Here is a 23026-nt window from a genome sequence, read left to right on the forward strand (position 1 = left end):
ATTTCCTGACCGCTCATAACACATTCAGGTATTTAGTCCTCCATTCTGTTCCATCTGTTTTTCTTTCAATATAAAATTAATTTTTTGTTTCCTTTTCATTCAATTCCATTTTAATTTCTATTTTGTAGACAGTAACACTGAGAATATAATATTCAAACAAAAATTACTAAGAACAACAACAACACTGTAATGTCATTAAATAAAAGATAAGCATTGTGCATTTAAAAGGATTATGATTCTGACATTGCATGGCATGTTCCTAAAACAGACAGAAAATTAATAATACATATCACAGATATAGGCAATGTTGATCAAATAAAATTCTGAGCAATAAGCAAACAAGGTAAATTGGAAACCTCAGTTACATGAACACAGAATTATGTAAATCTCTTGCAGAAATGTTCAGATCTCTTCAATGAAAAGACATTATTTATTTTGTATTGCTCTTTGGTTACCCCTTATTTGACATACAGTATGGTTAAGAGGTGTGGAGTAATACTGAATAATCAATCTAATATTGAGCATTTAATATCCAAAAATTGAAGGAAAATAGCAATGACAATTTTAAACAAAGTTGCTGGTAAGGAACATATCAGTCAACACTTTTTTGAGAAAATAACTTCAAAGACTTAAATTTAAATTGGACAGTAAAAAAAATCATAAATGTCCCATTAATATTGATAAACTGCTTCAAAAAGGAGAATTTCAAAGGTTGTGATATGTTGAGGAAAAAAAAAAACCTCAATATTAAGAGCAAATGTAAAACAGCATTGTATTTAGCATATTATACTGTGTGTTGCAACAGGAATTAAAAGATTGCTGAGAACAAGTTACTTTTTAAACAATGTACTATAGTATTGTACTTAATACAATTTTTTTGCTCCATATGTATTTCCTTTTTATAATGTGGCCAGTGTAGAAACATTTTATTTTTCCCAGACATCAGCACCACTTTGTTGAGTTTCTTAAGAACAATGGGTAGGCGCAGTAAGGCACAACTGACAATATGAATTTGCAAGACAGGATACAGCACGAAAGTGTAAATTTTGGCACGGGAATGTTGCTGTACTTAAAAAATATTAAAAGATTTATAGCTTTACAGATACTGTATGTCCAAATTATAATGTACAATATTAATGTTTTTCATTTGAGACAAATCTTTGATTTTACCTCATTAGTGTTCCACCGGTGTCTCTCCTTCGGCAGCGTGGTGCATTTTGGTAGACATTCAAGCAGCTTCTTCGGCAGGTATATTTTCAAATGTCCATGTTCATCTAAAATAAATTAAAAAAAAAAAAAAAAAGCATCACACAACAGCATCATTAGCATTGGCAAAAACCAAAAGGAAATTAAACAAAGAATAGAATATAGCATTCATTTCATTTAGCGCTTGAATACATGATATTTTTGTGAAATATAGTCTATCAAGGGAGTTGACCCAACATTTTTCACTGTCAACTAGTAAAGGCTGTGTCTATACATTATTTAGACATAATAAACACCCTTGAGTGATTTTGTTGCATTTGAGGATTTAGTAGAAGAATCTACTGCGTGTCACAATGTGGTATATTATTCCAGGAAATTATTACAATGACCGGGCCTGGCGCTTTTCACATAATGTAAATCACCCAAGCTATAATGTGAACTTCACAATCATTTTACAAGCATTATAAAACTCATGCATCCCCACATGCATGGATGCACTTTAATGTCGGATTCATTGCGCTGCTTTCTTCCTACTCACATATGCGGACATGCGCACATTGTACTACTTATGGGGAACATGTCGACTATATGGTGCAAGGTCCTCATGAGTCAAATTTGTGAGAGAAATGAAAAATAGTGATGTTAATGATCTTAAAGTAACAGCTGGTGTGGTTTTGGACCAAAGGACATTTAACTGGGTTAATGAGGCATGGGTGTACCTAAAACATCAGCATCTCGAATAGAGGAAGCTGCCATGCTTTGCTTGTTTCTGACTGTACTAGATGCAGATTTAAAGATGATGAAATCATACAGTATTTGTGCAGAGTACAAACAAACAAGCTGTTAATAACAATTCTCATTCTCTGGTGAGTCAAATTTACGAGAAATATATATGTATGTATATATTTGTTTGCTTTATATTGTCTTTAAACATGAATGCAGTACAAGGATGCAAACAAGATTGTATATTAGGATATTCAAACAGAACAGAATGTGAACGAAGAAAACAGCTGACTGTGTATTCTTCGGATGGCTGATTTGAGAAGTTGGCAGTAAAATAGGAGAGAAAAGTTCAACTAAAGCAAAACACCACTTTAAAGCCAAAAGAAATAATCCACTGCTGCTCTTGATTATGGGGATATAAGAGGAGCATATGTGGCTTGATGCACAACTCAGTGCTCCTGGCCAAACAGCTCCATATGGACAATTTGGTGCGAGTGTGTCCACAGAGATGAAGATGGAGCTCAGAACATGAAAACCCATTGTTCCCCGAGGAATTAAAAAAGTAGGTCCGGATATCTGTACGATTTGCAGCATCCATCTGTACCTATAATTCTCAATGTAAACTGTTCAATATGGGATGCATAGGCATGTGTAATAACTTGCTTCAGCCAATTAACAATCACATACAGCATCTGCTCTAGGGTGCCGTAGGAGCTATGTGAACTGCAAAACATGATGCAAATGAGTGATCAGAGATAAAGGAGGAAATGAGGTGTGAGGAAACAGTTTTAATAGCAAAAACATTGCAGTGCATCATCAATGTAGGGTCAAGAAGCCAATTCATATGCAGGAATTCGCACAGGTAGACTCTAAGGTTCAGACTAACTCCCACCTACTGCTATGTTAAATGCACAGGGAAAATGTGTTGCAGAAAGCAGTGGTGACAGATACATATTGCAGATCTGTCTTTCCACAGATTATTCGGGATTCAGTGCTGCCCTCTGGCACAATAACACCAGCATGCCTAGACAAAACTGCACTGGAATACATCACAACTCAAGGATGTTGAGGATTTTCTCACCAGGAGAGTTGAGATACAAATCAGATGTGTCTGCTCTGTCTGCCATCAGGCCAAAACACTTACGGATGTGGCAAAATCCAAAACAAAATCATAGACCCTTGCATCTTGGCATCCTGAAAAATACTACCAGTGAGTTTTGAAATAATGAAGCAATTTAACTTGGTGTCTTAGTGCTGAGAAGCAGACAAAATACAGCTGGTTTCTTAACTGACTTACTTTTGAGTTTTGAGATACTAGCTGTCATTCGGCCAAGTTTTTTTTTTGTTTTGTTTTTTTTTGCTTTGGCATACTAGCACCCACTCAAGGTATGACTCAACTCACTTCAGAACAAGCAGCAATTTGGCAGATATGATTGGTAAATTTTCTTGAAACCCTCAACCGATGTTTATCGTATTATTAAGCATGAAACAGAGAAATAAGAGTTTTGTATTAAAGAAAAATAAATAAATAACTATTAATAACTCTATCAAATCATGGGACTCGCCATAAGCAGACGGGTGGTTACCATTTTAAAATTCTATATGGAGGTGTTGCTACCCTCTGAACACCAACTTTTCTTTTGTCTTCGTTGTGTGTGGTGGGATGGTCCTCTAGCGCCATTTTTTTTAGCAACCACCCACCGGATAAGCAAATTATGTCAGCACTAGTCATTCAGATACAGTATATTTGGGAGAATCTCATTTACAGTTTGAATATATCAGAAAGAAATAGGAAAATAAGGCGCAGCAAAAATACCTCAGACATCATTTTGTACTTGAGCATGTAATCGGTTAAAGTGCTGACGCTCATCTTTGTGTTTGCTGTTGTTTTTGTTGTCTTATCCTTCTATACTTGTAAAGACCTGAAAGACCCATGAAGAATGTTATTGAATGACCGAGAAGAAAACCTGATCTTTATCCTCACTAACAAACGGCTCACTTGGGGTCACACTGAAAGGACATATGTGTTTTCCTTGCAAAAAAAAGAATTATGGAGTTAATTGGATTAAAAATGACATTGTGTCTTGATTGTACATGTATCGGTCAGACTGTTATATTTGCTACTAAACCAAAATATGAGAAGATTTAAAATGTACCGCATGAAGGGTTGTAGTTCTACAACTGACTTGCTTGTTTAAGCTTTGTCAGTGCCACAATGCATTATGATAATGGACAAATCGTTTGTGTTTGGTTTGTCGGAGACAATTTGAAATGCCAGTTGCACATCAACATCTGAGGGCCGTTGTGATTTATGCGTCTCGGTCACAGATGACTGTATTTCCTCTTCTCTGTTTCAAACAGTGCCCTGCGCTATTAAATAAAGCATGTGTTTTAGATGTGGCACTCAGCTGCTCAGATGTTCAGACTTGGCCTTCTGTAATCTGGCAGTCCTTGTCTTACTTGAGAGCCGCTCAGTTTTACACAGAAACACGTCTCATGAGGCTCCTGAGGCACAAAGCGCAAAAAAAGAGAATGCAACATAACTGCCGTTGTGCTCTGCGGTTTTGCCACTTTCATAACACTGTTTTATTCTCTCAGCTGTTATTTATCTATATTAATCATAGCCCAGATGTTCTGCTGGAATCATGTATCAGCAACACTTTAAACACTTGTCGACCATCTCATCAGCTCAAGACTGTGTTCGTGTGATTAGCTTGGATGCCAAATTTGGAATGCAGACAATTAATTAGTTTGAACTGATTGGTAGGAGATGAAATTACACATCTGCCATGCTTTGCTCAAAACCATGTTTATAGCTACACCACGCAATCTTTCCAACTATTTAAATAAATTACATATTACCAAATTCAAACAACTCTACATAAAACACACGGCTTGCTGAGCACAAAGCGTGATGAAGTATTATGACTTGGCGTAATTTCCCAATAACCGTATGCATTTTTTAGAAAAACAAATTGTCAAAAATCAAGGATGCCGATTCTGCACAAAGAGGAAAAAGTGAAATCCCAATTTATTAAAACACTGAGAATAATACTTTAAATGTTGAGCATGGCTATCTGAAAATCAGCAGGAGTGTATTATAAACAAGTATAAAAGATATTCCGCTTTTGAAGAGCAATTTTGTGTGTGCTTCTTTTAGATTTTGACTGACCTTGGCTTGGATGCACAAATTCTGCGCGTGTTTGAGAGATTTCTGTCATGCTAGCTTTCTCTAGCCCCACCCTCAAGATGAGAGCGAGGGTCATGAGCCTGGAAAGGCTGACAAAAACAAATCTTTAATCAATATCCGAGCCCTGAACGCAAGCGTGGGTCCCACCAGCAGCCCCCCCCCCCTATCCCCCCCCAAACCCCCCACCACCACCAGCCCCCGTCTTCTTTGTTTCTGTCTCAGCATGCTTGGAGACTGACAGCTTTTCTTTTTAATCTGTGCCCACATTGTGGTGAAATTGCAAGCTAATGTTTTGGCCATAGATCACTCAACAAATCACTGCTGGTGGTGAAAATCTTGAGTAACAATATTTTTCACAGCAGCGTAACACCGTGATGTGACATATTATTTGCTTCTCTGTAGTTATACTGTAAATGAAACATTCAGGGAAAAGCTGTATGGTTCATTGAATAAATTTCAGAATGTATGGTACCATGAAAGGGTGTCTGAACCCTTCTTCGATTACTTTTTACAGAAAATGTTTAGATTCCCATCTTGATGCTTAAGATTGCCAAACAAATACAAATATCAAACAAAGATAACCTAATTAAACATAAAATGCAGACCTAAAATACTGCTCTTATTTATTAGAGAGAAAAAAAACATCAATGGTACCTGGCTCTGTGTGAAAAAGTAATTGCCCCCCTGAGCAGCAACAAATGCAATCAAACATTCTCGAGATTGGCCAATGACTCTTCTTCACTTTTCTGTGGGGATTTTTAAGCCCACTCTTCCCTCTATCACTTTGTTGTTTTAAGACATTAAAAAGTTGATGTTTTTGTCCGTGTGTTGAATTGATGACTGAACTTTCTTAATTAGGATTTTGTGGTGAAGAGCAGAATTAAAGGTAGTCAATCACATGAAGTCATCCAAGTCCTAAATAGTGCTGCAGCTATTAATAACTCGAGTAATTCGATTAGGAAAAAGTTTCAAATCAAATTTTGCTGCTTCGAGGATTCATTTAATTAGAGTGGCATTGAAATGGTTTGTTTTGAAAGTGTTTGTATTAGTTTTATTGATTTGGTGGATACACTCCCCTCTGGTGGCAACAGTGAATATGACATACAGTAACTCATCAAACAGCCGAATCTAACTGCTCATCTGTTAAGGCTATCACAAGGTTATTATAAGTTTCTGTTTAAGCTTACATGTGTTAATGCAGTCAAAAATTTAAAGTAGAAGTATATTTGGAATTTTTTTGTAGGAATATGTGTTTGAGCGATTTGTTAAGAGTGTTGTACAAAAAAAAATTGCAATTTATAGCACTTAAGCTATCAGACTTTTGCTATACAAGTTAGCCAATTGTTCTTTTGTTGCACTTAGATCCTCATTTTTTTTTTTTTATATTGTTTGAGGCTAAGCTCAGGTATTTTAATTTTTTTAATTAAAGTCCATTTCTGCATTTTCATTTAATGCTCTTTTGAAAGTGCAATCTTAGCAAGCCAAAATAATTATTGCAAGCATAAACATTTGTTTCTTTTGTTTTACATCTCCTAAAATTTATTCTGCAAGGCATTAAATGTTTGTAATCCAATTACTCGATTATTCGAACTAATCAATAGATTAATCGATTACTTAAATAATCGATTGCTGCTGGGCTCCCTAGTCCTAAGGTAACAAAGAAGCCCCAGACCATCACATTACCAACATATCTGACTTGATTCGATGTATATTTTCTAAAATGGTGTTAGGCTGCGTTCACACTGAAATTAAAAGGAAGCACAGCAATGCCTTGCTCGCACTATACCCATTGCCAAAAGCAGTTTTCCTTTCACACAGAACTCACAAAATGTCAAAGTTTGCGAATCTAAACAACTTCCAGTTCACTTAATGTAAAAAATAAGTATAATAACGACATTTGTCTCGTAATATTAATACTTTTTTCTTGTGATATTATGACAATTCTCTGGAACACGTGCGACATTGCAGCTGTACGTTTACATCAGATTTAATGAGACTGAAATCTTCCAAATAGTTTAACTGTTCATGCTCGAAAAATCTACAGTGCAGCAATATGAAACCAACCAACAGAGAGAAACAATGATTTAAAAAAAAAAAATGCTTCATTTTAGTTTTTGTTGCTGAGGTTGGACCAAGCCAATATTAACATTTCACACCATTTAAGCATCATTGGCAAAACATTATTCAAAAAGAAGCATACTATTGGTGAAACAGCAGTAACAGCGAGACACGCAAACCAACAACATAACACATTGATCAATTTTAATATTTTCATTCATTAATAAAAATATATATATATATATTAAAAGTGGAACCGACATCCTCGATTTAAAACGCTCAATAGCCAAGGTCGCGTGTCATTATAAAATCTTACAGATTATGTGCGAATCTTGATTAAAATCTTTTTCACTGTATGTTTTTGCAGTTATCGTTCAATCGAATCATAAGCGGAGAGATATAATTAAAAGGTCAAACTGAATTCAAACTGAAGAATTCTAAGATAATAATTAGTGCTGAAACAATTATTTGATTAAATCGAGGAATTCGATTAGAAAAAAAGCTTCGATTTCAATTTTGCTGCTTCAATGATTCGTTTAATTAGAGTGCCGATGAAATGGTCTGTTTTGAACGTGTTGAATTTAGTTTTATTGATTTCGGAGGATCCACTTCCCTGTGGTGACGACAGTGAATATGACATAACTCATCTAACATAGCTGAATCCAGTGTCTCCCTATTGAGGCCAACTTAAGGCTGTAAGTTTATATTTGAACTAATATGTTTGTATGTGCATTCGTAATTTAGTTTAGATGTATATTTACGATTTGTCAAGAGAATTGTAAAACTTTCTCATTTAATAGCATTTTAGCAAGCTGACTTGGATCATTTACAGATAAACCCTGCCAAAAAGTTAACCCGTGCCACTTCTAAAAGATTATAAAAAAGGATACATCACTTGTACTATTAGTTTTTATTGTGAAATTGGGGCATGTCATTAATAATTTGCATGAAAAGGTCCATATTTTGGTACCTTTGCCTCCAAACAAACTCACACAAGTAGCTGTTCATTAAAGATCGGTGTGTGCCGCATTAGGGATAGGGCGGGGCTTAGTGCGTGCATTAAATTGGAGCTGGCACAGTGGTGGGGCTTAACTTTTTGCACGTGCACTTTTTGCATTAGTAGCGGGGCTTATCTGGAAAAGATCCGCTGACTTTTGCAAGTTAGGTTAATTCGATTTACTAAATTTACATATCAATTTGACAAATTACTTTTAAACTCCAATTGTTTTGTGGGGATTTTAATGTCGAAATGTGTGTCATTTTGCTCATAGTTGTAAATGTGTTTGTGTTACAGCTTCACACACAAAAAAAATCAAAATGTGGAAAAAGTGAAGGAAGTAAAGTGAAGGAAGTCTAATAGGGAACTTAAAGAAACCACAAATTGTCATGTTTGCTGTCTGTCTAGCTAATAACGTTACATTTAGTGAGGACAGAACAGGCGTATTAAAATTATTTATAAACTGGGGTTGCCTGAGTTGCTCTTTTTCTGCTTTTTTTTCACCTTAATTATTTTGCAATGAATGAAATGTTTGTTATTCAATCATTCGATTAATCAAACTAATTAATCAATAGATTAATCAATTACTTAAATAATCGATAGCTGCAGCCCCAATATCGTTAATTAACGTTGCTATTTTAAGAAATCATTTGTGAAACCAATTGGGCTGGAATTACATCTCGCACAAATACAACACTTGAGAATCGAGATTGGCCAGTTTTGTTATCATGAACCGAATTCCGAGCAACAGAGGATTGTTTCAACAAGAAATGTGCTGTCATATACTGCACCTTCTGCAACTAACAATGAAGCTCACATCTTCAGATAAGAGGCCATTTTGATCACTTAATCCGTTTATTAAACGGACGGAATAATACTCAAACACTCAAGCAGTTACCGTGTGTGTGACACAAACTGTGTATTACTTGCAACACGAGCAGCCAGGGGATTTGAAAGGCAATCTTCTTCAAGGGTTGATTCCATCAATGCAAGCACATCAAAACGCATGAAAAAAAAACACAGGCCTGCAGTCGACTGAAGTGAACATAAATGGCATCCATTCGCAGCATGCACGGTAGGAAAAAAATACAATACAAACATGCAGTTTCCATGGCATTCCTAAAATGTTTAAACATTTAAAAAATAAATAAATGAACAAATAAAAAAATCAATAAAATCAAGTGAAATGTGGGGTAAGGACGGAGTTCAAATTAGTCTAGTGGTCTAGGAAGAAAAGGCTCAGACCACATGCAGGAATCAAGGGAGAGGGAGGAAATGTGGTCAGCCAACCCGGGTGTAGTGCCTAATCAATCTATCAATCAATCAATCAATCCACTGGCAAAGAGCGTAAGAAGAAGGACGTAAGATAAAGATTGGCTGTTTGTTAATAGCCAGGACGCTGCTACCACTGGATTGTAAGATTCTTATTCAGCTAATTGACATTATAACAATTGGTTGTGGACAAACATCAAATATTTATCATATATAATTTATGCTCTGCAAAGAACAATTAACATTTGTGCATTACTTAATTTGTCACTTCTACTCTTTCGGTTGGAAATTTTTTTTTTTGAGGGACGTATTTGTAATCACAAATGTGATAATGGGAAAAATAAACTCGTATCCCAAGAGTAGAATAAGTGTTCAATTTTAAAAATGAGGTGCATACGACTGTGCAGCAGTCAAAATAATAATTGCAGTCATGTGAACACGAAATAAAATTAAGCCTATAGGCTAGTAAAAAATAAGTAAAATGTAACTGTTTTTTGGGAGCATCAAAAAGAGGAACATGCAATATGGGTGATAGAAACTGTATTGCCAGTCCTAATTAAGTTATGGTTTATTGCTAGCGGACTCTGATGTATGTTAATATGGCACGACAGGCTCACAAACGAGGCTCTGAAGCCATAGAAATTTTGCACAAGGAACCTATCTACCCAACCTCCATTAAAAGACAAGCAGTTGGAGTTTTTACTGAATTAAAAAACACAACCCTAAAGTTATACTGTCTCGCTGAAGTGAACAGGTACACTCATGTAAACAACTAAATTCAGCATAAGGGCCAGTTGTATATTTTATCATTTGTTTTTGTTTGTTTCTATGCAGGCTCATCAAAAATGTACTTGCATGGCAACAAAACAGGCTGAGCCCAACAACCAATATTTTAATGACCTTGTACTTTTAAAGTGAGTCGACGTTACTCCTCTTATTATGTTATGTTTTGATGAAATGCCTTGTTTATGCCCCTTACAGATTGCCTGGATTGAAAGGACTGCGCATTTGACTGACTTATTAGCAAGACCTTCCCTTCTTGGCTGTCTGCTTACCATGCATACAGCAACCAGCATATTTGTGAGCCCATTTGCTCCCAAAGTCCTTATTACTGTATTTTTCATTTTCTGCCCAACCGACTCAGTCATTTATCCCAATATCGTTATTAAAGGGCTAGTGAGGTACACTGTTTAAGTTTCTTAATTAAGCTGCACTGCAAATTAACATGATCTATGAAACAAAATCAAATTTCTTATTTATGTATTAGCCCATCTACTAGTATTTGCTTTTATTTAGCTTTGTTTTACTTTGCTGTGGTCTTTTTTTTTTTTTTTTTACATGGACAAAAATGCCTTCAACAATACTCAAAATGTCCTTTCGGCTCCTCTTGACATGCTTAATTTTCTTGAAGTCATAACATGCTTGTTTGACAGCTAAACATCTATCAACTAGTAATCTTGACAATATCAGTGTGCACAATCTCATCTTGGCTTTCCAAACATACTTGAACATCTTAGGATGCACAGTAATTTTACTCACAGCTCACATCTCTGCGAATTGCTTATCCGAGAGGGTTGAAGCTTCACCAACTTTAACAAAAATCTTTGTACAGACCCTTACTATCTGCAGTATATGATCCATTTTATATTGGAGCAACAAGGAAGACGAGTGGCACTTGGCCAGGAACTTCAAATGAAGTCCAATTTGATTGGGCTGCCGTTTGGGGGCCCACAGCCTGATGGCTCTTGATGACGAGATGGATAGGGGTGTGAAAACATGAAATAGCGTTGGTGTGGAAGTGGGGAAGCAATTATTTTTATCATTTGGCCTATAGCCTGTTCGACAACACTCTTACATACAGTGAAATTACAAACCGCCCACAAGCGAAAGCAAAGTCTAGCAGCACAAGCCTTGCACCGCCTCTCGCTTTGCCGCCGTCTATAGCATGAGTGCTTGACCCGATGCTCATGAAATCGGAACAAGAAAACCCGCAGTGAAAATAATTTCACTAAATCTTACAGGGCATTTTTTCCATGGTTGCATGGGATTTTTTTCCAATCACATTGGTAGCATCTACTGGTTGCAACGTTAACGCGGCTCTAAGTGGTTATTGTAGTGTAGCGGAACACAGCATAATAAGGTAAGAGTGTCAAAAAGTCAAACAGCTCGAAAAAAAAGCCTATTACTAGAAGTTCAACAAACATGCACACATGGTTAACTGCCTGCAACAAACTGAAAATGACTCTTTATGTGTTCTCGGCCCTCACCAAGCTCACCCATCCATAAAAATCCCATCTCAAGGAGAGCAGAGGTGAGGTTTCTCGCTCTCCCTCTCTCTCTCTCTCTTTTCCATGTAACACCTCTCACTCTCATTCACTCTCGCCCAGCTGCTTACACATGCACACAAACAAAAGCCTGTTCTGTATCATAACTGCTCCCACAATTACTCAGACGATTACTCAAATCAATGGCATATCTGCCTGCCATAGAGTGTCCAGCCAGAAACAACCTTCAGGGTGAATGCATTAAAGCCACGCACTGTAACAGCCCACAATAACAGAAAAAGAGGGGGGGAAAGCGAGGGGGCTGTTTTTTACCACGGTCACGTGATGTGTGAAAGGGCAAAAGTGCAACAGCAGTCTGCATCTATGTTTCATAGATATGCACTGGCCTTTAAATCTTTCAAAACCACCGCTTTTGAAGAAGCCCAAAAAGAAAGCGTGCAGCGAAGCGGTGACACATATCGAGCTAGAAGTCTAACGAGGGGTAGCTTCTGATTTCAAACTCCTTATTTAGAAATGACAATACATGAGCGCACTTAATTAGCCAGCCTCTAGTCTAGATCAACAGCCACAGTGAAGAGACTGGTGTATTCATTAACAGCGAATGGGATGCTTTCTTCTGAGGAACAATCTGGCTCGTGTTCTTTTTTTTTTCCTTTTTTTTTTCTAAAGACGAATCAGGGGAAGATCCCTGCAAATAAAAGCCAACGCTTTGGCCTACATTTCCAACTGATTTGCTTGGCTGTAAGCACTGCTGCTCAGATGTGTGACACTGCTGAAATCGTTCCCAAACAAAAAAAAAAAAAAAAAAAAAACTTGACTGTGACGTTACCTTTGGAGGAAAACAAGGCTAAGGGGGATGTTTGGCATAGAAGTAATCCTTTGCAGTTTATAATGTACCTTTGACTCATGTAAATAATTTATTCGGTGCAATCAGAAATGTTTAAATTCATGGAAAGTCATTTCTTAAGGTGAAGTGAGACAATTATTTCAACTGGTCCTAAAGTAAAATAATTAATTTGGCTTTATTACTGAAGGCATTTTTTTCAGTTGCACTTAAAAGTTTTGGTTTCATGGAAAACATTTTTTTAATGTTAGAACAATCTACCTCGGACTTAAAGACTTGAAGGCTCTAATAAGCCACCAATTGTTCTCATTTACTAAAATATGTTATTAGATACATTAAATATTGCCATTCATTTTGAAATCTATAATATTCAGTACATGTTTTGACCTACGGAGGGTGCCATATTTTATGCAGGCAATGGATGCTCGGGGTGATGAGGGAATTTGTCACTGCCACTAAATGAACACTACCAGTGTACTCAAATTCTTTCTACGCGGCGAGACGGCCAACACATGCGCACATCAATTAAAAGCGGCTAATACTTACTATTTTTGTTTTCATTGAGTGTTTTATTACCTTTTCATTGCCTCAAAATACTTTTTGCATGTGTTTCCCTCTCATACTTTTAAGCACTGTTTTCTTGTGGTAGCTCCAAAGCAGATTGTTGATCTGTTAACCACATTAGTAACGTAGCGTATTTAAACCACCCCTATTTGATATTGTTACGTTTAAGTATTTTCTTAAGGCATCTTTAGTATGTTCTGTGACTTCTGTCTATATGCATCTAAACAAAACAAGCTGAAAGCGCACGGTAGTACTTTGGGGGTAAAATTCGCCTCTTGTAGACGTTTCGCAAGTGTAGCACATTTTGGCAGAACAGTTTTTTTCCCTACTTTCGTCACATCTCATCCCGTCTGTCCTGTTCATTCATTCATTTTGCTGCTCGTTTTGTGAAATGTCGACAGCGCCGTCATGCTCATTAATGTTCCTCTCGGGTTCAAATTGAATGGGTTGAACAGATGACATGTTTATGTCGCTAGAGTCATACTCTGGAAGCCCGGCAGCGTGATCCAGTGACGTCACCGCCATGCGACGTCAACAACAATGGCGACCTACTAGTTAAACTAATTATAAAAATTGTATAAAAACAAAAACATTAAGAGGGGTTTTCATATCAAATTATTTTAACTCATTATAACTTTTATCTTTCAAGAACTAAAAGTCTTTCTATCCGTGGATCCCTTTAAAGTTTGGTCAAATAAAGATTTTAAACGGTGGAGTTAGAGTTAGTTATTTCCCACACCACATGTCCACGGACATTTGCAGATGAGGGCAACTTTAACTAAACTAATATGCATATTTTTAGATTCAACCTTGGTTGAGAATGGATAAAAGACTATTTACCTTTTGACAAAAAATAGGAAACAGAATGGTCATAATGTTTGTTCACAACATAGTATTTTAAAGCTTTTTTATACATTCAGTTGCATGTAAGCAGTCACGCCGATGAGATGACTGATAAGAATCCAAAGGTCGTTCGTTCAAATCCAAACACTAGTACTGTACTTCAATGTCTTTCCGCAATCCAAAAAGAATCATTAGATTCCCTCAGGTTGTCCATTACCGAGAATGTGAGTGCAAGCTATCAATAACGTACTTTTTTCTGGATTCAAAAATGGTTTCCTCGAAGTAAAAACTTTTAGGTTAAACTGAAAAGATTAGTCACTTTCACTAATAAAGCCTACTTAATTATTTTAATTTAGGCCCGCTTTAAATAATTGGATTGCTTCACCAATAGAAATTAGGTTCTCATAGACTTTAAAATTTCTGTTTGCATTACATGAATTATTTACATGAGTCAAAGCTACAATATTAGGTGTGATGGATTAATTCTTTTTTTTAAGCTATCATCAAGTTTCATTTCGTTCAGTGTTGATGAAAAAAAAAGCAACTGCTGTTGTTGTGGACTCTCTTTCTCAACGGGTCCACTCAGGTCCTGATCCTTGGCCTAGGCATGGAACGATCCCTCTTAGTTAAGAAAAACACTTCAGCTATTGACAGCATGATCCGACAAAGCTGATACTTCAATCAGTGGCGCGGCTGGAGGAAGTGTTATTTCGGAGAAAAAAAAAATAAGGGAGGATGTGGAATGGTGAGTAGATGAAATCGAGGAGTAAATAAATGAATCGATGAATGAATAATTGATCGGCCAGCGCATGGCCTCTCGGAGCGGCAATGCAGTATTAATAACTGGCTCTTACTGTTGGTCTCTGTGTCATCACTGATACTCTTAGGTGGACCGTGGCCAGCATAACACACGGTTGATCTGTACATTCGATCCGGATTACGAACTTTCTTCAGTCCTTCGGAAGGCACAGAAAAAACAAAGTAGAGAGAAACAATCATTTTTCCAGCCTTCCCCATACAAAATAACAGAAATCACAACACATGACATCAGTGTACAAAACAATAATACACAGGTTAACTGTTAAATTGGACCACTGGAATCTGACTGCTTTCTGCCACAAATATATCTGACTTGTCAAGTTTTTTTTTTTTTTTTTTTTTTTTTTTTTTTTCTGTGCAAATGCATGGAAGAGGATCTCGCCCAGATTCGTGAACCAGTTATGTCAAACAGATTCCTGTGGATGGCAGTGTTTTGCAGCTTTTGAGTTAGTGATAAAGAATAGTGGAGGATCTCGGGTTGTCATATTGATTATGAGAGAAAAAATGACCACATGTAAATTTAGGCTCTTCAGCCTCAAACAGATTATGTATAGGTACAGCATAAACCAAAGGTATTAAACTTACATTTTAATAAATAATATAATGACAAAAATAAAATAATAATTTTGACTCAAATTTCCAGATCAGTGTCTATTTATTGTAATAAACCTATACACTAAGTTTAAGTCATATTATTTGTATATACAGTACATCTTCTTTTCAACAATATCTCGGGCAAGTCAAATGAAATTACACAATTCAAAAAGCTTTGGCCAAATTATTATGGGACAGAAATGTTCAATTTTAGTCATGCTGTTAATCAGCATCACAAACGTCATCTTTTTATCTTCAATTTCTATCAATTATCATTTTACCATGAAAAGCTCCCGGTTATGTTTTTGTTTTTTCATAATTTGAGGAGTCACAAAAAGCTTAACTTTCCAAACTTTTTGTCAGCAACCGATGTTTGTCTGCTGATTACTCAGGAGCGGAAAAAGCTACAAACAAACTTTCATTTTTTACATTTTTTGATAGGTTTGGTGCTACTGCTGTCCCAGCCACATAATTCTGAATGTTTTGTAAAATGTGTAAACTGCTTTGAAAACAGCCAGCAGTCAGTATTAACAACATCTGTTTGACCTTGAATTTAAATTAACGTTCATAAATCCAATCCTTGTTTTGGGGTAAATCTTTGGATATTCCCCCTGCTCTTTGCTCTGTTTTCATTCTTTGGTGAAGCTAAATGACATACCACACCAGCCTTTTTGTGTCCCCCAGGCTTTGAGCTCAGTAATGGCTGGGTGTTGCTTTTTATGGGTGCTTAAAAAAAAAACATGACTGCTAAGGGATCTGACAAAGGAGTTAGCTGGAGTGCAAACCTCAGGGCGTAAACAGTAGCGCACCGAGTAAGACCGGGTCGTGGCCCGGTGGATTTAACACAACACAAAGCCCTTGGTGGCTAGGGGCCAGTCATCATTTGGGATGTCAAAGTACTTAGCGGGGTCAGTGCAACCTGCATACCCCTAAGGTCAAAAAGGTACCCAGTGGGTCAGTGGCCATTGTGACGTGTGAAAAGTGGACGCACGTTTGCATAGAGCTTGGTTTTCCTCCTTCCCAAGAGCTGGCCTCTCAGGGACACTGAAAATAACTTCCCGTGCTCAGCAGTGGGACTCCCAAGTGAAGGTTGTGAGGTTGTATTCAGAACAACCGGACCCTGTTGGTTAGCTTTCAGTTGTCTAGGTGAATACATGAGGACTCCACATGTGAAGCCATGACAGCATTGTACTAGCATACAAGCAGACGTCTTCATTTTTTTCCCACAGACAAACGCCTCACAGTGGGATCCCGCTTCTGTAGCTCAACATCACCCCCTGGTGGCACTCCGTGCATCAGCTGGAACACTTGAGCCGAATTCCTCACATGTACAGTGGTAATTTGGAGCACTAAATATTCATTTTATAAATAAAAACCGGGTTTAGCGGTCGTTGACAGCAAACTCAGAATAGCAAGCAAATAAAGAAGCTCACAAAGAGGTCGCAAACAGGGAATCATGTAGGTTTCCTGTTTGTCGTTTTTTGTACATGTGACACGACAATGACAGTTATTGAGACATCTCAGCCACAAAACCGGGTTTGCGGGCGTCATTATACTTAAGGGGACTCAATAAAGCTTCTCATGCAAGATTCTCCTCTCTGTTCAATACGAAGGATGTGCTGCCAAACTCTTCATTAGAAAGCAAATACCCTCATTTCCCACCTTGCGTTGTTACAATTCCACGGTCCGTCCAATATCCCACTAAGTAAGTGTAATGGCTTTCATTTCAAGTTAGTGAGCCGTGTAAAATCAGACGAGTGGGGGGCGAGGCATCACTTTGCCCGGCGAGCTGCTGCAAGCCTTCTCCAACCTCAACGATTTCCTCCGACCGATGTGATGGCATTCAGCCCCGGCAAGTGGTGACGTTTCACGGTATAAACCCACTCAAATAAATGCCAAGTACTCGGAGTCAAACTGGGATCAGGAAAACACCGGAAACAGTGATCGCGTGGACTCTGGATGTCAAAGACGAGTAAACAATACAACTAGATTCCACGTTTGTCCTCGTGGTTTTACAATAGCGACAGCGAGGGGGATAGGAGAGGAAGAAGTTGCTCGACGCCACCTGACATGCTGTCATTAACTTAGCTCAGAACCCACGTCGGCGGTAAACACGGCTGGCACTTCCCACCGCTCTCGTCCTTCGCTCCCGTGGCGCCGCCGCTTTGGAGCTCCTCGGTGGGACCGATCGGGCTAATATTAGCCAGCTAACGTCTCCACGTTGGAGCCGCCTGCTCGCGTGGAAACAGCAAAGAGCGACGACGTGTTTTAGGGGAGATTTGTGTGTTGTTTTGTTTTGTTTTTTTGTTTGTTTTTGGGAGGGGGGTTAAGGCGAAAACGGCTCGAAGCGCGCGCGTCGCCCGCTCGCCACTTCCAAATGACATTTTAAAAAGAAATACGCGCGTAGCAAGTGAATTAATCCTATTATATTTCTCTTACCTTCCGGCTTGTTTTCGGCAGCCATTTCCCCTTCACGCGCAACATCCTCCTCCTCACGACCGTGGGTACCACGCGCGTGCACGGCGAGGACAGCACGCGGAGGGAGTGGAGGAGCAGGCGGCGAGTCCGTCCGAACCAGGCCAACTTACTATTGGCTGCCAGGAGCTGACTGACAACACAAACACACACACACACGTTGCCCCCTCCTTACCTACTGTGTGTGCGTTTGTGACTTACAATATGACTTCCCTTTCAGACACCTAAGTCTCATCTTTAACTCATTGGCTGCCACTGATACCCGTGTGATCATTCAATTTGCCAACCCTCCCAGTTCAAGTGGATTGGACGTCTTTCGCCGTTAATGGCAGCCAATGAGTTAGAGCGACATTGTTTGTTTGATTGTTTGTTTGTTTGTTTACATACACAATATGCAGTTTTCGTAGACAGTTAATTTCGACTTTGAGTCGAATTTTCGACTTTGCAAACCTTTATAGGGCAAGTGACCATGTTTGGTGATAAAAAAAAAAAAAAAAAAAAAAAACTTGACTTTCCAATTTATATATATAAATACACACACACACACACACACACACACACACACACATATACATACATACATACATACATACATATATATATATATATATATATATATATATATATATATATATATATATATATATATATATATATATATATATATATATATATACGAAGGGCATTCAAAAAGTAATGCACTCAAGTGCATTGCTCGTACAGGATTTTACCAATCTTGTTTGTATTTGGCACAAACAAGGTAGGACACACCTTTTTGGGATCGTTATATGTGTTTTTCTTATTTTCAGATTTTTAAAGCTTAAACTAGCTTCCAAAATGGCTGCCCCTCTTGAAGCTCGTCAGAAAAAAAGAGCTGTAATCGAATTCCTTGTTGCAGAGGGAGAAACCGCTCTGAGGATTCACAACCGGCTGGAAAATGTCTACAAGGATGATACCATAGCCTATAGTACTGTAAAAAGATGGGTACAGCGATTTAAAAACAGTACTGAAGACCACGAAGGGGTGGGTAAAGCCAGCATAGGCGATAAGCCCTGTAGTGGTCGCCCATCCACCTCTGTCAATCCTGACAACAAAACTTATGCTGATGAGTTAGTTTAAGCCTTAAAAATCTGAAAATAAGAAAAACACATATAACAATCTCAAAAAGGTGTGTCCTATCATGTTTGTGCCAAGTATAAGCAAGATTGGTAAAATCCTGTACGAGCAACGCACCTGTGTGCATTACTTTTTGAATGCCCCTCGTATATACAGTATATATATATATATATATATATATATATATATATATATATATATATATATATATATATATATATATATATATATATACAGTTTATATACATATATAAAATCGTCGTCTCGCCCACCCGGGCAGTGTGGTCTCTCCTTTCAAGCTCGGGTCCTCTACCAGAGGCCTGGAAGCTTGAGGGTTCTGCGCAGGATCTTAGCTGTCCCTGGATTGGGCTCTTCTGAACGGAGACGTCGGACATTGTTCCTGGTATCTATTGGAGCCATGCACCCAGCTTGGGGGTTACTGCCCCGAGTGTCCCGATCACTACTGGCACCACTGTTGTCTTCACTCCCCAAATTTTCTCCAACTCTTCCTTCAACCCTTGATATTTCTCCAGCTTTTCGTGTTCTTTTTTTCCTGATGTTGCTATCGCTCGGGATTGCTACATCTATCACTACTGCTGTCTTCTGCTGTTTATCCACAACCACTATGTCAGGCTGGTTGACCATCACCAGTTTGTCTGTCTGGATCCGGAAGTCCCACAGGATATTTGCTAGGTTGTTCTTGACCACCTTTGGAGGTGTTGCCCACCTTGAATCTGGGGTCTCCAGTCCGTACTCGGCACAGATGTTCCTGTACACTATGCCTGCTACCTGGTTATGTCGTTCCATGTATGCCTTGCCTGCCAGCATCTTACACCCTGCTGTGATGTGCTCGACTGTCTCAGGGGCCTCTTTGCATAGCCTGCACCTGGGGTCCTGTCTGGTGTGACAACCCCGGCCTCTATTAATCTTGTGTTTTGGGTCTGTTCTTGTGCTGCCATGATCTGTGCCTCCGTGCTGTCTTTTAGTCCGGCCTTTTCCAGCCACTGGTATATTTTTCTCATGTCAGCTACCCCCTCAATTTGTCGGTGCATGGTACATACCATGCAAGGGCTTGTCCTTCCATGATAGCTCCTCAGGGTCCTCCTCCTTACTGGGCTTCTGTTGCCTGAGGCATTAACCGAGCAGGTCATCACTGAGGGGCATTTTTATGATGTACTCTTGGAGGGATGTAGTTTCCTGCTGGATAATGGCTCTGATGCTCACTAGTCCTCGGCCTCCCTCTTTCCGCTTTGTGTAGAGCCTCAGGATGCTGGACTTAGGTTGAAACCCTCTGTGCATTGCAAGGAGCTTCTGCATCTCTTCCAGTGGCCAGGATACGATGCCAGCAGGCTATCTGATTACTGGTATGGCATAGCTGTTAATGGCCTGGATCTTAATCTTCCCATTCAGCTGACCCTTGAGGACCTGCCTCACCCTCTGTAAGTATTTGGTTGTGGCAGACCTCCTACTTGCTTCCTCATGGTTCCCATTTGCCTGTGGGATCCTCAGGTATTTGTTCCCGTCCTGCACATCTGTTATGTTGCCTTCAGGTAGTTCAGCCCCTTCAGTTGAGATCACCTTCCCTCTTCTGGTTACCATTCGCCCACACTTCTCTAGTCTGAATGACATCCCGATGTCATTGCTGTATAGTCTCGTTAGGTGAATCATGGAGTCGATGTCACGCTTGTTCTTGGCATACAGCTTGATATCATCCATGTAGAGGAGGTGACTGATGGTTGTTCCACTTCCGAACTGGTACCCGAAACCATTCTTGGGGATGATCTGGCTGAGGGGCTTTAGGCTTATGCAGAACAGCAGGGGTGAGAGAGCGTCTCCTTGGTAGATACCGTATTTGATACTCACATGTGCAACTAGCTTTGAGTTGGCTTCTAGAGTTGTCTTCCACATCCCCATTGAGTTCTGGAGGAAGGTCCTTAGTGTCCTGTTGATGTTATACACCTTCAAACATTCCAGTATCCATGTGTGTGGCATTGAGTCATAGGCTTTCTTATAGTCAAGCCAGGCAGTGCACAGGTTGGTGCTCCTGGCCTTGGCCTCTGGCGACTGCCCTGTCCACCAGTAGTTGGTGCTTGGCTACCCTAGTGTTATTGCCAATCCCTTTCTGTGCCTTGTGCATGTATTGCTCCATGTGCCTGCTCATTTTAGCCGCTATGATGCCTGATAGGAGCTTCCATGTGGTGCTGAGGCAAGTGATAGGCCGGTAGGTGGATGGTACTGGTCCCATTTGGGGGTCCTTCATGATAAGGACTGTCCGACTTTGGGTTAGCCACTCTGGGTGGTCGGACATATATATATATATATATAATGTGTGTGTGTGTGTGTGTGTGTGTGTGTATGTGTGTGTATGCCTTTAACGGATTACTTACACTTAATTAAATACAAAAAACAAATGCAGTACTGAAAGCCGATCAGATAAGCACATTTCATCTAAACAAGCACAAATGTGCCTAGGCACACTAACAGGCTGAAAGAAGGGCACACAAGCCCTTGAGTGGCTAACTCAGAACCTACTAGAGGATTAGTTCGCAATTATTTTATTTTTGTTTTTTCAGCCCTAAAAGAAATAATTTTTAAAAAATCAGGCTCTAAGGATGGAAGCTTTGCAGAAAAACATTTGAAGTCTCAACCTCAAAATGAAAAAATAGACAAGTGAAACACTTCTCTCTATATGTTGTCCAGTTTTAAACTTTTCACGCAGAGAAAAGAATGTCTCCTACTGAACTAAATTTTGTTTAATTATATTAAATTAGTGTTGGAGCAACATTCCAAATTCTCCATAGATGTGATTGTGAGTGTGAATGTTTGTATTTCTATGTCATCTGCGATTGGCTGGCAATTCATTCAAGGTGTAGGAGTACCCTGCTTCCTGCCCATAAGTAGCTGGGAAAAGCTCAAGCACCCTCGCAAATCAGCGGGACAGAAAATGAATGAATAGTGTTGGAGCTCTTCTATGTATATTATTGGTTTTCGGTTATGAAGACTGAAAGTTTACCACCGAATAGTGTGAAGAACCTCAGTCCTTTTGTGATGATGTTATCAAAAAGCGGCGAGAAGCAACACGCTGGCCGACGCTATCTCGCTAACATAACTGACTCACAGCCAACATGTCCACGATATATAAATTCCAAACAGCGGACAAAATTGAAAGCAGTGGCTATTCTTACTTGTTTGGTGTGTAGAGAAAATTGTGCCTTTGTGCTCTCACCTGCATCAGGACGTGATCAATTCAGACTATAGGTGGCTTGGTCTAAAACGGATTCACCATCTCAAATGGTGCCTATTTTTCTGAGTGGGTGGTCCAATGTGACTGTTTTTGCTGTTTTGTTCCGTACTTTTCAATGCATGATGTGAGTGTTCCACATTTGAAGGGAATCTGAGGCCTCGGTTTGTTTGGCAGCAATAAGAACACATTTTGATCCAAAATAAAAGCCACTGGGCACACAAATGAGAATGAATGGGACATTAAATTGGAATCTAGCCTCTCCTGCAAATGAATTAATCATATGACCCTTTGCACCACCATTGGTCAATATTTTTGTTTTTAATAATTATATGATAATTGTTTTTGCATTTTCTGTTACCTATCACCCCCATTTGAACCCCCCCAGACTTTGAACAGGATCCGTGGAAAGAATTTTTAGACAGGATATGCCATCATCATTATCATTGTGAGAGGCAATGAGTAAGATAAATAAAGCCAATAGAGGTCAGTTGTTGGTAAAATTTTGGAACAAAGGCACACATCTGATATCTTTCAATGTGCCTTTGAGATTTCCTTCTTTTATATTTGTGGTGCAGCTAGGCTTGACAATAGTGTGGCTGCGTTAATAACTACAAGCAATCTAATTACAGATCATTGAGCTTGATACACGTTGCTGTTGGCACTCTTTTCAAATACTGCACTTAAGGACAGCCTTCATCCTACATTAACACGATGTGGGCCATCGGTGCTGAAATGGGGGACGAGGTGGTGCTGAAAGGATAGCTCCTCTGCTGCCTGCTGGCCTTGCACACTAAAA

The 23026-nt window shown here is 38.9% G+C and overlaps 1 protein-coding gene across 4 annotated transcripts in view; it reads right to left on the reverse strand.

The window, feature by feature from the left end:
• The window catches only part of camta1a (calmodulin binding transcription activator 1a), a 568653-nt gene that overhangs the window by 544502 nt on the left and 1125 nt on the right, over positions 1-23026 (reverse strand). For 2 of the 4 annotated variants that reach the window (XM_057830223.1, XM_057830218.1), the window contains exons 1-3: positions 17835-18031; positions 14837-14938; positions 1171-1274 (exon numbers count right to left, since the gene is read on the reverse strand). In XM_057830223.1, coding sequence (XP_057686206.1) covers positions 1171-1274; positions 14837-14938; positions 17835-17859 — 231 coding nt within the window. In that variant the 5' untranslated portion in view covers positions 17860-18031. The other 2 variants (XM_057830217.1, XM_057830219.1) reach the window with 2 other exon arrangements.

The sequence above is a fragment of the Corythoichthys intestinalis genome, chromosome 2, assembly GCF_030265065.1.
Source record: "Corythoichthys intestinalis isolate RoL2023-P3 chromosome 2, ASM3026506v1, whole genome shotgun sequence".
NCBI classification, from domain to species: domain Eukaryota; kingdom Metazoa; phylum Chordata; class Actinopteri; order Syngnathiformes; family Syngnathidae; genus Corythoichthys; species Corythoichthys intestinalis.